Source organism: Clavelina lepadiformis, chromosome 1 (assembly GCF_947623445.1).
Source record: "Clavelina lepadiformis chromosome 1, kaClaLepa1.1, whole genome shotgun sequence".
NCBI lineage: Eukaryota > Metazoa > Chordata > Ascidiacea > Aplousobranchia > Clavelinidae > Clavelina > Clavelina lepadiformis.
This window is the reverse complement of record NC_135240.1, coordinates 4,953,387-4,970,676: the sequence shown is the minus strand read 5'-3', so window position 1 is coordinate 4,970,676 and position 17,290 is coordinate 4,953,387. Positions and strand designations below refer to the sequence as shown.

Here is a 17,290-nt window from a genome sequence, read left to right as displayed (position 1 = left end):
CAAGACGTAAGTAAACCCGGCTTGAGAATGTTTATGTTTTGACGCATCTGATGTTATCGATGTCACTGACACTTGCAGTAGCATCAAGTGTAAAGATTTTGTCGAATTCATGGACAACAACCCCAACTCCAAACTGCGGGCGCAGTATCAGGTACAGAAGTCATCGTTCGTACTTTTAACTCTGGTAACTCCTTAAATAAACGACTGTTATTATTCAGGATGATTTGGTCGACGTCGGACGCGAGCAACGAACTGAAGCGGCAAGTTTGGGCGATAATAAGCCGAAGAATCGCTACAAGAATATTCTGCCATGTAAGCAAGTATTTTGAAACTGTTATTTAACCAGAACTTGAAGTCATGGCTATAACTGGTGGTGTCTGAACGCACGTTCGGACTTCGGACAGTCATTCTCAGTTTTTTAGGCAGACATTGACGCTAGACGCTAGACGCTAGACATTGCGATCACGTTTAAAAATTTTAAAACGTTGTTTCTCGTTTGTGTGTGGTTGACGAATTTGACAATACTTCTCATGCATGCGCTAAACTTCTAAAGAAAGTAAACACGTCTTTGCCTTCGCTGTTGTTTGCGTTACATTATAGCATAAGTGTTATGAATATTATTGTATGATTAATATTTCACTGTATAACGTGCTGTCGTCCTTTGCACAGTGTAAATTTTGTTTGCAGATGACAACACCATTGTGAAGCTTTCTGGCAGCAACCTTCCAAACAGTGATTACATCAACGCAAACTACATGCCGGTTGGTGCAAAGCTAAAGTGACATACATGTCTAAACTTTCTTATATTGAATGTATGTTAGAGATGTCGATAGGACATTGCACGTCGTACTTAACCTTCCATCTCCTCTGTCATTTCCAGGGGTACAGAGGCAAGAAAGAATTCATAGCAACCCAAGGACCCCTACCAAATACAGCGAATGACTTCTGGAGAATGATTTGGGAACAAAATTCCCGGATAATCGTCATGATCACGCAGACTACAGAGGGAGGTGAGATTCGGCGTAAAATGTCAACATGAAGCGCAGCCTGTGTTTGTCTCTATCGGTTATTTAATTCTCCTCTGTGGTCATTATTTTATCATTTTTGCAATTTGATTACGATATTATGACATCATTATTTGCGATTTATTATTTGCATTTTCTTGTGTTTGCTTTAACCCGACTTTATTACGAATGTGTTTATGGATGACGTAGGCAAAGTTAAGTGCCATCCATACTGGCCATTTGACAACCAACCCATGAAGGCGGGACTTGTGACGGTCCAGATGAAATCTGAGTTTGAGTTGGCTGACTGGACAATCAGGGACTTTCAACTTAGCGTGGTCAGTAACCGATGAATGATGTCATGATGACATCGTTTAAAAGCTGAACCATTTAATGAACCATTTAATTTAATAACCGAGATGCTGTTGCTCACACGAAATATTTGCATCGAAATTCGACAATGACCTCACGTTAATATTGTCTTGTAACACAGTTTCACACGTGCACTGGGTTCTGTTCGATACACACAATGCTGTACAGCTCGTATTTTGTATCAGTACTTGAGTCCTGACAGCGGAGTTCGAATTCGAACGTTATTTAAACAATCGTGTCAATATTTATTGTCTAACAACGCAGCGTAAAGAGACGCGAGATATAACTCACTACCAATATACAGCCTGGCCCGACCACGGTGTGCCCGACACAGCGGAAAATCTTGTTAATTTCGTTCGTAAAGTCCGGGAAGCGATCGACAAGGAAGACGACAAATTTGGACCGACCACCGTACACTGCAGGTGGGCTCGGATTTATATATTGAGGCCCAATTTTGCTCGGAAAATAACAAAATTTTGAAAACTATGAAACTGGCAAACTTTATCCCGAAGTTGAAACGAAACAAATTAAATGACCGCCATGTTTCATAATTGTTGACGATTTAAGTTGATTCAAATTTTTCCAGTGCTGGTGTGGGACGTACAGGAACCTTCATAGCACTGGATCGTTTGCTTCAACACATGAAAGATCACGACTATGTCGATATATTCTCAATAGTTCGTGAGATGCGGGAAAGCAGAATGTACATGGTACAAACAGAGGTGGGGCTTCCTGTATATTTTGACGTCATTGACTTGGTTGCCTTCATCTCTCGGATGTCGTTTTATTCTGGATCTTGATTTATGCCTCTAAGCAGATACATAAAATTATTTGGCAAAAGTTTTCGATTTCACGGCGATCTGGGACGCACTCCCAAGAATTTGATTAAAAGAGTTTCCACTTATCACATCTCGGCTCTTGTCAAACAGGGTCAGTACATTCTAATCCACCAAATGGTGAGGAACCTGATCAAGCGAGCAAGCAACGACAATGAACATGTCTACGAGAATACCAGGGCAGCAACGTCGGAATCGGTTTCTCAAAACATGACGCTCCATGGAGCAAACAACTCATCATTCAGGTTATAGAGGTGAGGTAGTTACGAGCTTCAGCTAATCTTTAACATCTTACTTTAGCCTGGTGTTGGGTCGAAAACTGATTTTGTGAAACTTGTTTTAGACATGAAAGTTTGCCAGACTCGAAGGCTATTTTCTTCACACCCAGTAACACGGATGAATAAGGTTTAGTGTAGATTATGCAAACATCTGAGTTCGGGTTTTATCGCTTGTGGGTGTTCATTTTGAATTCTTTTTCATTTTTGCTGGAATTCTGTTTCTTTTTGTCTCCTGCAAACGTAGATCGTCAATATAAAATGTCGTCATTGCACCCACAGTAATTTTCAGAATGTCTTTATCTACTGCCCTTTAAATTATCATGAAAATTTATCAACTTCAAACATTGTTTGTTCTTGAATCAATCAATGATCGTAGCTTGGCCGTTAATTTTTTTATCCGACATCGCCATGGCAAGTTTTTGATGTGCTTTATTGGTCGTCATCGCTTGTACGTGGTATCATAAACATTCCGGAATGCTTTATTCTTGTGACATAGTTGCTTGGAGCCAGATGTGTTGACATACGTCGTTAAAAATTATCACATTACCGGGAATAACTGACATCACAAGCCCCTTTGGCAAACAGTAAGTAATTTGATCGTTCACTACTTTCATTTTGGACATACCGCAGTGTTTGCCCATCGTGTCGTCAGCAGTACAAGTTTGAGCTGTTTTTCGTGCATTTTCCTTGTATTGCATTTATCATTTGTTACTTTCAGCTTTAATTGTAACGAGTCTGCAAGTGGATTATGTAATTTTTTTTATCAAAATTTCAAGCATTTTATTTGTTAAAAAATGGATTTCTTATTTCAACTGAGCCAACGTTTGTAAATGCTCTGAATAATGGAGAATGTAAAGAAAAAAATATCACAGTGTAGTTGCTGCTTTGATTTGATTTGTTGAAATCAAATTACTGTTTTTGGGTATCTTCACTGATCAAACTTAATAGCGCCACCTGACATTTATGATCGTATCGTGCGACTATCGCTTGTAGGCGCTGATAGGATAAATACCGAAAACACACGTGTTTGCATACGTTCTCTTTGATTCTGATAGAATTGTGTACATTTGAGAAGTTATCGTTTTACTTCCGCCACGTTTTTACAAGGTTGTTGGTCAAATGTCATTGAGCACATAAGCAACGATGCTTCCCTGAGAGCTGTATATCTCACCATCAGTCTCCTTTATTCCATCATCACGGTGGATTGTGACGTAAAACACTTCGTCACATGACGACGTGGTTCCGCATCCGGAGTGATTGCATTCATCTCATGAATTGGTGTCGCGCAGAAGATTCGACAATTGTTTGACAAACAATTCAATACTTCACTTTCTGATTGTAAAGTTCTCAATTAATGCAAAAGATTTGTGTCGGAAGGTGCTTTTATGGACAGATAACGAAGAGCGTTGTTTTTATTCTACCCGTGCTCGAGTGAATGTTTTTAAAATTTAGAAGAGCAGAGATTGGTTACGTGACTATAAGTGGGGAGAGTTTATCTATTTATCCTCAAATTTTGTAATCGTTATGATTAATTGTCAGGTGTCATTTACGGCTTTAATTAACGTATCGTTTTAACAATTAGTTAGTTATCATAACGGCTTCTATATTCAACTAAATCTACCTGTGGTTTTATTCAATTGTGGGATCGTCTTATTTGTTCGCGTTTATTTCTTTGATACATTAATGTGGTCACTCATATAAACTGCAAAAGCTCTTTAGTGCTACCTAACGACTATGTGTGATTTATGAAGCAATCGCTTCGTGACGCTAAAGGAGATAATGCCGGAAACATTGGTGATTTAACGAAAGCGGTCGAATCATTTTGTTCTTTAGTGCCAACACAACATCTGAGTTCAAACTAACGCTTCCATCATAGCGAAAACCTACAAATAATTAAATTATTTGCACGAAAGCACTTGTCAAAAATAATTGACTTCGAAGAAGTGAACATGCTTCGCGAATCTCATCATTTTCCTCGCCATACCAATAATCACGATGTCTTGTAATGTTGTCATAAAATATAACGTAATACCAGGGCGCTATCTTACTTCCAGCATTGCAACTTTTTGTTCGTGAATTGGCCGTTGTATAATCAGCTTTGTCACTACGACTAAAAATAATCTACTATTTCCGCTTTACAACGTTTTTGACTAATGGAAAGAATTTCGTGCAAAGGACACAACTTAAAAGCATTGAAATGTCGATATATCGTCAACGCAGTAGGAGTAGTTTTCTTGATAGGTCACGGAAAATGACTAAGACAAATCACGTAGCAACTCTTTTGTCTCTCTCGTGACTTATTTCCTAAATATGGAACTAAAACTGGCAACATTTGCAAGAAAATGTCTTTAACCAAAATATGGTTTAAAATATTTTACAAACTGGGGAAAACATCCATTGATAAAAGTTTTTTATCGACTTTGCCATACCACGGAAAAATGAGCTGCAAAATGTTTTGGTGAAGCGCGTTTAAATGTTCACGTCATAGCTTTTTACAATTTAACTACCGATTATTTTTATCACTGTTTGTGCTCCGATTCTTGACACGTGGCCCAGCTCAAGTTCATGATTTGAAACGATCCCTTTACAGGGCGGCGGACTTCCAAACCCTGACTCCTCCAAAGTAAGATCTTCACTTCAGATTGGTTTGTTCATGTCTTGTTGTTTCCGTCTTATCAGTCACATCTTGTGTTGTTTTATTATTCATCTTCCATGTTTGACAAAATAATTTGGCTGAAACAAGAAAAATATCCTTCTAGTTATGAATGTGGCGTCCATAGTTTTTTACCGGTATTAATTTTCCCTATTGCTGCCATTGTATTTAGCAACGTTGTTGTGTTGGAACCAAACTAGCTTCAATAGTATAAAGAAGGGTGGCAGAATAGGCTAAGTACTTCAAGGGTTAACTTCAAATTATTAACACGAGTTTTCGCAAGTTTGAGCTTGCTTCGTCACATGCGGTTATAAGATATCTATCTATGAGTGATCCCTTTGTTTAAAGCAACTGTGGTTTAAGCTGACAACCGGGACTTACAAGTGGTCGTTTTGCATCTTTTTCTTTCTTCTGTAAAGATATACCACCCCTGCAAGCAAGCCAATCAGAACGCAGCAAACTAACACGACGGTTATTGGCACAACTGGATTGCTGCCTGAAATAGAACGAACGTGACGTCACAAGAAGTAAATTGCATTGCATTAATATGACTAAGGCATTTTTCTCCTATTTTGGAAATTAAATTAACAAGCGTATCCTTCATTTGGCGTTATTGGAGTCAATATTAACTACAGCCCATGTTTTGTTTTTTTTCTGACTTGGTTTTGCTAATATTCTTTCTCTCGCTCCATTAGGCGATGGAGTTGATTTCAGAGAATTGCTTAAAGTGTTCTGAGGAGGATTTGTCTGTTTGATCGATGAAGTTGAAGCCTCTGTTCGACACTGGATGGCTGGGATACTCGTTTCCATGATTTCGTCGATTGACTCTAGAAATGAGAATGTAATGATTTTTACCTAAAACAAAAAGTCCTATTTTGCGTTATGTCCACTTTTTAATCCTATAGTTTTTCAAAATTGTTTATCTGGTACCTACTTGTAGTGACCACTATCGGGTCCGACGAATCTCCGTCACCGGCTGAGCTCCGTGCGGCCAGAGTTACGGAATATGACGTGTTTGGCGACAAACCGCCAATCGTTGCAGCGTTGGCGTCGAATATCACTTTTAAGCCTTTGTGATGTTCATGGTCCCAGGATATGACGTATGCGATTATGTTTGTGGCGCCGCCACCTGCGTCTGGTGCCGACCATCTGACAGCAATATTTGAAGACGTAACGCTGGTTAAAATGGGGCTTGGTGGCTTGCCAAAGACTGAAAAGCAAATCAACGTCGTAAATTCTCAATAGTTTTCTTTCTGCTGCGAATTTGTATGGGTTTCCATTCACTTCACTGCCTGCATCAAACTGGACAATTGACATTTAAATTTTGCCAAAGTTTGTTATTGTTTTGCGTCAAAATTTGTCTTATAACGACATTACCGTAGAAAAGTTAAACAGAGCTTGATTTTGTCAATTCAATGTTTAATTCGAAAGGTCGCCCAAGTTATTTGTGCTGAATGTTCGTTATAAAATCGAAAAATCTCCTGGCTCAAAAGCAACGTGAAGAAAAGTTGAAAGTAATTGGTTGAAGAGCGACCATAATCCTGTGAAAAGGTTTGCACGAAAACCTTGTTGGGTTTCAATTATTTCCGCTGAGTGAAAGTTCCTTTGAAATTCGTTTCTATAAATGTTGACGATTCGTCAACTCGCTGTGGGTTGTTTTGCGGAAACTGCTCGGTTGGTTGCAGTCGCGTTTTCTGTTTGTCACGTTTTTAACATTTATGCGCAAAATATTCAACCTTACCTAAGAGAAATCGTTTTCAACTTTTTACTCCATTGCTATCCACAGACATGAAACTTAAATGAGCATTCATGAATACAGGGGAAACAAGCGGTCCAAATTCGATTAAGAAAACCGCGTGATTGATTGATGATTGATTTTACGTCATTACCTGTTGTGACTGTGATCGAGGAACTGTCGTCTGTGCGAACTCCACGTCTTATCTGACCGTACACTTTGACGCTGTAGTTTGTATTCGCCGTCACATTCCTCACGTCAAGGTAACTAACGCGATTTGCGGTTGATTTGCGCCGGGTTTGGCCGTCACTTGCGCCGTAGATGACAGAATATCTTCTGACGTTATGATACCCAGGCCCCAGGTTTCGATGGCGCCAGGAGACCCTGAACTGCGTTGACTTCGTCCTTGTTACTCGAACATCAACTGGTGCTGATGGAGCTGAAAATAAAACTTCTCATCAAATTTGTAAAGTTGCAAGAACTTTGTACACCCAGTTGGCCATATGACGCACATGATTACCATCGTGAGAGTAATTTATGAGCAAAAAACTTTATGAACACGCGTTTAAACAAAGCAATATCACCTGTTGTGAGTCTGTTGAAGACGGTTCTGTTGAAGTCACTAGAGTTGGTTGGATTGATCGCAAAAAGGAAAATGTTGTGATTTGTGTTTGGTCTGATCGCGCCTCCAACCGTTGTTTGATTAACCCGGAACTGCACGGAAGCGGGTTTATTATGATGTCATAAGTTTGTTTACTATTTTTTATTACATGCTGTATTATATTACCAAATGTGTGTTTACTAACATATAAAGTCGTAATTAACTAGAAATCGATTCACAGGAATTAGCTAATAGTTAAAAGTTAAATTATTATCACAGATAAGATGCAGCACTCACCGGTGGCAGCACATCAGTTGTGTTCGGAGGCCTGTTGATGTTTCTGCTTGTTGTCGACAGGTATTCAACGACGGCTATTTTGTAGTTGACGTCATCAACTACGTCCCAAACCATCGTGAATTCTGTGGAAAGAATCCCGGACCTTGTTAACCCGGTGGGTGGTCGCACTATTGCCACCTGTGAAAGATTTGAACGAGTTTAATTTGAACTTAGTTGGTGATAACTTTGTGTCAAATTAGTCATGGAATTGTTGCCTAAGCTATTCAGCCCATTGAATTCTCTTAGTATAAAACAATTATTTTATTATAGTCCAGCCACCATGTTGTAGTCTACTATAAAATTTTGTTTCTGTTAAATATTTCGCTTACAGCAAAATTTGTATAAAGTAGGAAGTAAAGAACAGCTTGTTGCGTCATAATCTCCTGTGATTTAATCCGACAAAATAAAGTTCAGGTTGAGACAACTCTGATCTCCGCTTTCTCCTCACATTTGTCTTCTTCAACTTTAATATTAAGATGTTTTTTCGAAACAGCGATAACTTAACTCACTTACAACCAAATGACTTCAAAGAGCTCGACACGTTTAACGCTTTTCTTGTCTCTCCTGATTGATTGACTTTTTGCTCAAACACTCTCACCCAGTGACGTATGTTCAAAACAAAACCTGTCACGTCATCACGTGATTGTAGTGGTCCACAGGAAAGTTGTAATTGCGATTCAAAGAAGGTTTCGAGTAACCTATGATCACTGCAACCAACGTATAATCATCATTATGAAACAACCGATTTTCATGTAGTTATATAATTTTTTGTGACCGCCCTCAAATTACATAAAAAGCATTTACATCGATATGACATTTTCTAGGACATCTTATATCGCACAATACGATGGCATTAATTGCAAATTATGAAAAGTTTAATGCTGTTTGATACAGAACTCAAATACGAGTTAATGTAAAATTGATGCATTTCCAAATTGATGATGTTTCACGATCTATTGTATTCAGCTGTGAAGTGAGTGAACGGACGAACAAAAAGCTGCTTTTTCAAACTGATTGTTCAAGCAACAGATCCGTTTTTGAACAGGTTTGTAGTGATTGAAGTCTTAATCTATTTAATGATTGTGATGACTTTTACCGGTACTTACTTTCACCAGCTTTTTGTTAACTCCTTCTTGTAGAATTCAAAGTTTGAAGAAGCGTTAAACTGGTATAGGTGTTACAAGCCTAATAATTGTGTTAATAGTCAACTAATTCAGGTGATACTTGATTTACGTAATAATTTTTTTTGTGCAGAATGGAAGCGATGGATGATCGAATGTGTTCGCTTGGGATATTTTTATATTTGATATGTTCTCAATATTTATAATTTCTTACTCTTTCTTAACAAGCACTTGTGTCACGGGATTATTTTATGCACTCGTTTTATAGCCACCATATCGTTTGTTCGCACCACTCCTATATTTTAATCTAGTTAAATGTGTGGGTCAGCTCTTATTTTTATTCGCGTTGTGTCTTTTGTATGCATGCTTGTCCGGTTTTAGGTTTGCTCACGTGATGCTGTGTTTTACTTATTTATTTGTACACGTGTTTTTAGTCGATCTTTTGTGACGTCTCACATCGCGACCCCTAGGGCCTAATTGGTGTTTAGCGTCCCACGTTGATTCTCTGATTGCGTGGAATTTGTTTTGGTGTGGTGTTGCGCTCGGGTGGAGAGTGGTGGTTAGTTACGTTTGGGTTTTATAGCAAGAAGATGATTGTTTTTTACCTAAGAAAATGCTATTAAAAGTTATTAAAGCAAACAGAGCTAATTGACTAGCTGTCGAGCGGGAAGGTTCCTGGTAGAGAAAAAGTTTGGTTACAATTGGCGAGCGCGCCAGGATCCCGCAGTCAATGAAAATAATCGACTAAACTTGTGGAAGTTTCGCGATGTCCAGCATCTATTTCGCTATTCCTCCACCAAAATATGAGCCCAACGAAGATTTCCGAAGCTTTTTCAAACGCTTCGACGTTTATTGTACGACTATTGAAGCGAATCCTGCTTTAAAGAAACATCTTCTGATTAACAGCTTCGATGAAGATTTAATCTGGGACGTACGAGGCAGGGACTTGTCGCTTTTCGACTTAGAGTACGATGAATTGGTGAGAAGAGGTACAAAAGCGAGGCAACCCATTTGTTCTACTGAAAATGGCGATTATCGAGTATCGAATGGGACTCAATTCTCGGCCGAAACAGCAAAACCTTCGTTTGCTTCCGCTGTACAAAAGCGTTGTTGTGCGAAAGAAGCTGAAAGTCTGAGAGAAACAGCGAGAGAGGCCCGGTGTTGTGTGTTAGCATGCGATTTGCAACATGAAGAAACTACGGGAGAATTTTTGACCAACCGCATTTATGGTCAAGATGACTGCAAGTCGCGCACTGATGAGACAGCAGCTGATCAAGTGGTGCCGGTACCGATTTGTGATGTTCCCGTTGCGGTCGGTAAGAGGAATGCTGATGCCGGCAAAGATGGATTGGTGGTCGCCAAAGAAAAGGCGTCTGTTTGCCGCACCGATAACTTGTCTAGCAGGAGAGATCTGGTACGATTGGTCACAAGTTTAAATACTGTGATGTCAGAGCCATTAATGAATGAAACGATGAAGGGCCCTCAGTTCAATCAAAACAGAGTGACAAATGGCATTTCTCCAGCCAGCAAGCAGCTCCTTTGGGGTGTAATTTTGTCCTGGTACAATCACGAAGGAAACCTTTCAAGTGATTTAGGTGCAGTGAAATCATCAGCGACACCAAGGAAGAAATATTCACCAAGCAAGACAATCGATTTTGGTTATATTGTGCTCATCAACAACGGAGCGCCAGACGATTGACAAACAGCTTACGAACGATGGTCATTTACCGTCTAACTTTCCGGGACGGAAAGAATGCGCGATGGGGGAGATGTCACGAGAATATCCTTACGCACTTGTTTTAAGAAACACTGCATTTTAATGTTATATAATCCCATTGTTAAGACACTAGTTTGGGTTGTAGTTTGTTGTTGTGTAGTAATATTTTACCGTTGTGGCACTTGTGACCGTTATCGTTTTTAGGAAATTGTAGTTCTATATACACGTGCACGTTTTTCTTTGTTCCCTACAACTCTTCCCCGAAGCATGTCACGCTACCCGCAAATCCTTTTTCCTCGTTGATTGATGATGGTGAATGATACGATAGTTTGGTGACCAATAGTTGGGTCAGTTACGTTTGGGTTTTATAGCGGTAAGATGGATGTTTTTACCTAAGAGATACGCCATTAAATGTTAATAAAGAAAACAGAGCTAATTGACTAGCTGTAAAGCGGGAAGTTCCTGGCTGAGAAAAAGTTTGGTTACACTTGCACAAATGAATGTTTATTTTTTATTTATTGCTTGGACGACTCAATTGTATAATTTGTTTTCATGAGTAATTGTGGGTAAAACTTTTAGTTTTGTATTTACTGTAAATTAACGACTACGCTAAATATCTTCAAAAATTAAAATAAAAGTCCTTTCAGTTGCAATAGTAAGTAGATCACAAGTAATAACTTATCTATGCTCATTCTTAATGCCAGGTAAAACTTATTTTTAAGGCTGCGATTATTTACTACATTCGCTGAGATAAAGCGAGATAATAAAGCACAAAACGCGCAGTCTTATGATTTATTACGATACGTATAATTATGTTAATTACGTTACGTATGTTACGTTAATAATTTATTTTACAAGCCTAATTTAAAATTCACAAAACATGCTTTTAAACTACGTGATTAAATTAGTACTAATTAGTATTATAACAACTCACTCTATGATGAAGCAAGGAATTGAAGGATTATTAACCCTTGGATATTTGATTGTTAATTAAATTTGTGTATTAAATATTTGCTTTGAGTCAGCTGCCGACAAACTAAGCCAACATGACTGTTTCACTGCAATTACATTTGCGCTGCACTTAAATTATATAATTATATATATAATTAAGTATTTTCTTGATTGTGATTTACGTAAAGCAGTTTTAGACGGGTTTTTAATCGCGTGCGTAGCCTACTGATTACAACATGCATTTGCAACTAAATAGGCAAAATAGTAAGTGTTTATTGTGAAATGTTTTCTGATTTGTTTTAAGCTTCGCCTAACATGTTCTGTAGCCAAGCGAAATTGTGCGTTGAATTGTTACCGGCTCACAACGACAATCCAGCTGGGAATAATTGGTGCGGGCGTGATCAGTGCAATGTGTCCGCAGTCAACTTTCAAGCAAAGCCTAAACTCCAGGCTCAGTCTGATTGAACAGATCTACAAGTGTTCGCGTTTTCGTGTTCCAATTAACTCGTTGGCAACACTAGTTTGGCATCTGCAGTTAATTTTGCCAACATTTGACTATCTAGGTGCAGTTAACTTCGCAACATAGAACTTGCTGAGCCCATTGCTGTGTGTTTGATCACTGCATTTCGATTATTCACCGTGAGCGTACGAGATGATTTTTAATGAGAAAAAACAACTTTATTGCTGAATACCGCCTTAAAAGCAAACACTGTAAATCACTATAAGTTCATTTCACAATCAGCATTCTCTTTTCTGCTTGCTTTTATAAACGTTATTTTCATTGGCACTTACCATTGTGTTCCATATCATGTTATAGTCTGCTGTGTATCGTAGAAATCAAAAGTAATCATTGCACTTTAGATAATCATAAACTGTGACGCATGTTATTATGATAAAGCACTTACATCTTATACTGATGTTTCCTACTCGCCAAGTTTTCTATTCGCTTTATGTAATTGGTAGTTGGTTTAAATTTTAATCATCACTCGCTGTATTTCTTTTAATTTAAATGGAATTTATCGTGTCATTGTGTTTTTTTGTTGACAATATTTAAATTATGTTAAAGGCGTTGGAAAGTAATGCAAAATTTTCTGATAATGGTATCGCAACAACTCTTGAACAGTTCACCAATCATCAGTTGGTAAACGGAAGCAAGGGTCGCTCACGGCTGACCAAAGGTTTTCCTTTTCGCTCGAATCATTTAATTGCGGGTCTTATGATATGTATTTCCACACAACAGAGCATCCCTTATACAGTAAAAGTAAAGTCACATTTGCAGTAGTTATGCGTGATTCTTCCAACTGAGTTGTGAAATGCTACTCCGGTACCCTTGCGCTTTTTATAATATTTCTGTGGCTAATAGCAAATGCTGGAAATTTTAAATAGCGTATACACTCGGGGTTCGGGTATTTTTGACTTTTTCGTGACCCTTGTAAGATGCATATACACAAGAAACCTACACTTCGCCATATCAAAGCTTTCCGCAGCAACAGTCGTTCAGGTCGTTGCATGTGATTCGGTAGTTGAGGTTATTCAAAGTCATCAAACATAGGCTACTTATATTTAAGTAATATTAATTCTACTTTAATATGTAGCAACGTTGTACTGTCACGGACTTTGTTCCCACATGTTGTTACTTATCATCGTATTTTCGTTTGAAGCGAGCGTTTTTACCAATCAGCACCGTGTACGCGTTTGTTGAACTATTTTAATCACGTGTTTTGGCACCTTGGTTGTATATAAAGATTGTGCGATTTTAGTAGAGGTGAGTCTGAGTCGGCGTCTGGCTGAGACCAATAAATTGTGGCTTTTCGAGGATCGTCGGTTTGGTTTATTAGCGTTATAACGCTACTCAGTTTCACAGTGGAAAGTGACTCACAGTTATTGGTGTCGCGGTTCACCGTAAGCGTGAAATTAAAACCTGGCTAACTGAGCGAGAAAAAAAATCGTTACAATTGGCGAGCGCGCCAGGATTTCACAACCGCCAAAAGGGTTAGCAGTCGTGTGAATGTTATGGATCCAATCTTCGTCCTTCCACGGCCGTTCTATAAAGCGGGAGACGACTTACGACGATTTCTGTATTTGTTCCACTCCTATTGTCGTCTAACCAAGCTTTCCGACGAAGCGAAGAAACCGTTCTTCTTGGCTTCGATTCAAGAAATGTTTCTCCAAAGGTTAAGCTACTTACCTGTTGCTGAGATGTCTTTAGAAGACGTTGTTTATCAGTTCGAGCTGATTGTCGACTATCCAGAAGCTCTGTATAGAATGCGGAAATCGTTTTTCAACAGACGACAACTACGAGACGAGTCCGCATGTGACTATGTAAAGAAAGTAAACACTCTGGGTAGAAGGGCCTACCCAACAGACGAACGTCTTCGAAAGGACTTAATGTTTCTGTGTGTGATGAAGGGCTTAAGGGATCCACAAATGGTCACGTCTCTTCCAGAAACCGTCTTCGAAGAGAAACATTTTGACTATCTTTATTGCTTCATCACTAACCCCCAGAAAGCTGTAGAAGCTGAAGAAGTTTTATCACTGGGGGTGGGCCAGGAAGATGACAGCGGTACCGATGGAGAGTGCAGTCGCACAGATGTTTCCGATGATGGACAGAATGAAGCCGATGAGAGCTTGCCTACTTCAGTTCTCAACAATCAAGCGACCGACCTGTCGGAAGGGGCCCTCAAAAAGTCGATGCCGACGCCTGTTACCGATGAAGCGCATACATATTCCGCTTTACTAGTGTTTTGGGGAGCACGAACACGTGTTAGAGTTCTCGGATTTTTAGGTAATAGAGCACTTTTTGTCGTTTTTATGTTTTTAGCTTGCATCGTATACACAAGTCACCGTGATTTAATTCACATACCTTGGGACAGGGGAAAAGTTTCGCCCGGGTGGTCTCAAGTGTAGGATGGGGGGTGTGTCACGGACTTTGTTCCCACATGTTGTTACTTATCATCGTATTTTCGTTTGAAGCGAGCGTTTTTACCAATCAGCACCGTGTACGCGTTTGTTGAACTATTTTAATCACGTGTTTTGGCACCTTGGTTGTATATAAAGATTGTGCGATTTTAGTAGAGGTGAGTCTGAGTCGGCGTCTGGCTGAGACCAATAAAATGTGGCTTTTCGAGGATCGTCGGTTTGGTTTATTAGCGTTATAACGCTACTCAGTTTCACAGTGGAAAGTGACTCACAGTTATTGGTGTCGCGGTTCACCGTAAGCGTGAAATTAAAACCTGGCTAACTGAGCGAGAAAAAAAATCGTTACAGTACAACGGCTTACAATTGGGTACGAGCTTATTATATGATATTTCATAATATAATAAAAAAAGATACGTTATGTAGATACAGCATCCTGTTGTGCTATTCCCAGTGATGGAAACAAGTCTTAATGTTAGTGACACAAGTTAAGTCATTAACATGGAAAGGTCAAGTCGAGTTATTTTACTAACATTCCCAAATCAAGTCAATAAATTTTATCAAGTCCAAGTCTTGACACATGCCAAGTTACAAACAAGTCACTACTTACGATTTAGTTTTCGTTTTAGGTCGATCATAAACGGTTTTCTGGCCACTCGTAACGTAAGTATTAGCATAAAAGCTGACTTCAACCATTTACGACGCTTTCGCATATTGAATAGAAAGTATTGCGTAGTGATGGTTGAGTAAAAGCTTTCACAAGATAAAAACCGAATCCATTATGATTTGAAATAATTCGTTTTGTGACTCGAGTCAAGTCAACTGAAGTTTCCACGTTGACACGTCGAGTGACGTCGAGTGACGTCGAGTGACGTCGAGTGACGTCGAGTGACGTCGAGTCAAGTCGAGTCAAGTCGAGTCAAGTCGAGTCAAGTCGAGTCAAGTCGAGTCAAGTCGAGTCAAGTCGAGTCAAGTCGAGTCAAGTCGAGTCAAGTCGAGTCAAGTCGAGTCAAGTCGAGTCAAGTCGAGTCAAGTCGAGTCAAGTCGAGTCAAGTCGAGTCAAGTCGAGTCAAGTCGAGTCAAGTCGAGTCAAGTCGAGTCAAGTCGAGTCAAGTCGAGTCAAGTCGAGTCAAGTCGAGTCAAGTCGAGTCAAGTCGAGTCAAGTCGAGTCAAGTCGAGTCAAGTCGAGTCAAGTCGAGTCAAGTCGAGTCAAGTCGAGTCAAGTCGAGTCAAGTCGAGTCAAGTCGAGTCAAGTCGAGTCAAGTCGAGTCAAGTCGAGTCAAGTCGAGTCAAGTCGAGTCAAGTCGAGTCAAGTCGAGTCAAGTCGAGTCAAGTCGAGTCAAGTCGAGTCAAGTCGAGTCAAGTCGAGTCAAGTCGAGTCAAGTCGAGTCAAGTCGAGTCAAGTCGAGTCAAGTCGAGTCAAGTCGAGTCAAGTCGAGTCAAGTCGAGTCAAGTCGAGTCAAGTCGAGTCAAGTCGAGTCAAGTCGAGTCAAGTCGAGTCAAGTCGAGTCAAGTCGAGTCAAGTCGAGTCAAGTCGAGTCAAGTCGAGTCAAGTCGAGTCAAGTCGAGTCAAGTCGAGTCAAGTCGAGTCAAGTCGAGTCAAGTCGAGTCAAGTCGAGTCAAGTCGAGTCAAGTCGAGTCAAGTCGAGTCAAGTCGAGTCAAGTCGAGTCAAGTCGAGTCAAGTCGAGTCAAGTCGAGTCAAGTCGAGTCAAGTCGAGTCAAGTCGAGTCAAGTCGAGTCAAGTCGAGTCAAGTCGAGTCAAGTCGAGTCAAGTCGAGTCAAGTCGTGTCAAGTCGAGTCAAGTCGAGTCAAGTCGAGTCTTTGTAGCACTGAAACACAAGTCAAGTGTTTCCAAAAACCCGATTTGAGTCAGACTCAAGTGAAATTATTGACTCGAGATTTTCCATCCCTGGCTCTACCGGGTCCACAACTGAGACTAACTTGAATGTATGTTATTGGCCGACAACGCTATGCTCCAAAGCAGAAGAGGCGTTTGTATGACTTCTAAAAAAGACAACTGTTACTACGAAATAGGCCTACGAGCTGTGAAAAATAAAAAAATGATAACGTTTTTTGAAAAATAAACATGGTGACCTTGTGGACTAGACAGCGAAGAATGCAACTGATTTATAAGAGGAGAAAGTGCCCGGGGGAAGGCAAAATTCGGAATTCACACGACATTCATCTATGGGGAATTGTGGTGGATGGATTGCTTTTAGGTTGGTCTAAGCCAAGGCTAATAGTCTTTCTGTTTGACTCCGAGATAATTGTCTTTGACTCCGTTGTTTACTGTCTCTATAATGTTTCTTCAAATCAACACTAACTTCACAAAGTCTAATTGTTATATTGTCCGAATAGGTTGTATCGAATTAGAAACATTTACACCATGTTTCCATATTTAAACAAAGCTATAACTCGAATTCATTAATAATTCCAATTCCGAATAATTCAGCAATACTTCGATTCAACAGAACAGAAAATAGCCAACATTCGAGAGTTTAGAAGAGTTTTCTAAGAGAGCGATTTAAACGAAACATTAGCTTTTATATTCGCCGTATTGACCAATGAGCGAATGCCAAGCTAGTTTCTACTATCACACGTATACATGTGTCCATGTTACATTCTAAGCTTTTATCACAAAGAATTAAAATCGATTTACATCGGGTACAGAAAACCACTTGACACACTTAACTACGTCACATGTCGATTTGGAACTACGATTGAATAAAAATTACTAGGAACAATACATTTGAATATTTTATAGAACTT

General features: G+C 39.5%; 2 protein-coding genes across 2 annotated transcripts; one reads left to right on the top strand and one right to left on the bottom strand.

Annotated features, from left to right (window-relative positions):
- On the top strand, positions 1-4,219 carry LOC143450134 (receptor-type tyrosine-protein phosphatase O-like). Its single transcript, XM_076950564.1, has 9 exons — positions 1-151; positions 219-312; positions 688-761; positions 881-1,010; positions 1,215-1,342; positions 1,641-1,798; positions 1,963-2,098; positions 2,306-2,466; positions 2,556-4,219. The coding sequence occupies exons 1-8, from the start codon at positions 110-112 to the stop codon at positions 2,462-2,464; spliced, it is 921 nt and encodes a 306-aa protein (XP_076806679.1). The 5' UTR covers positions 1-109; the 3' UTR covers positions 2,465-2,466; positions 2,556-4,219.
- Positions 4,220-4,833: 614 nt separating this feature from the next.
- Positions 4,834-8,396, bottom strand: LOC143450094 (receptor-type tyrosine-protein phosphatase F-like). The gene is made up of 8 exons (XM_076950508.1): positions 8,145-8,396; positions 7,777-7,953; positions 7,463-7,592; positions 7,033-7,317; positions 6,078-6,353; positions 5,803-5,970; positions 5,525-5,639; positions 4,834-5,223 (listed from the first exon to the last, which is right to left on the bottom strand). The coding sequence occupies exons 1-8, from the start codon at positions 8,190-8,192 to the stop codon at positions 5,190-5,192; spliced, it is 1,233 nt and encodes a 410-aa protein (XP_076806623.1). The 5' UTR covers positions 8,193-8,396; the 3' UTR covers positions 4,834-5,189.
- Positions 8,397-17,290: the final 8,894 nt, after the last annotated feature.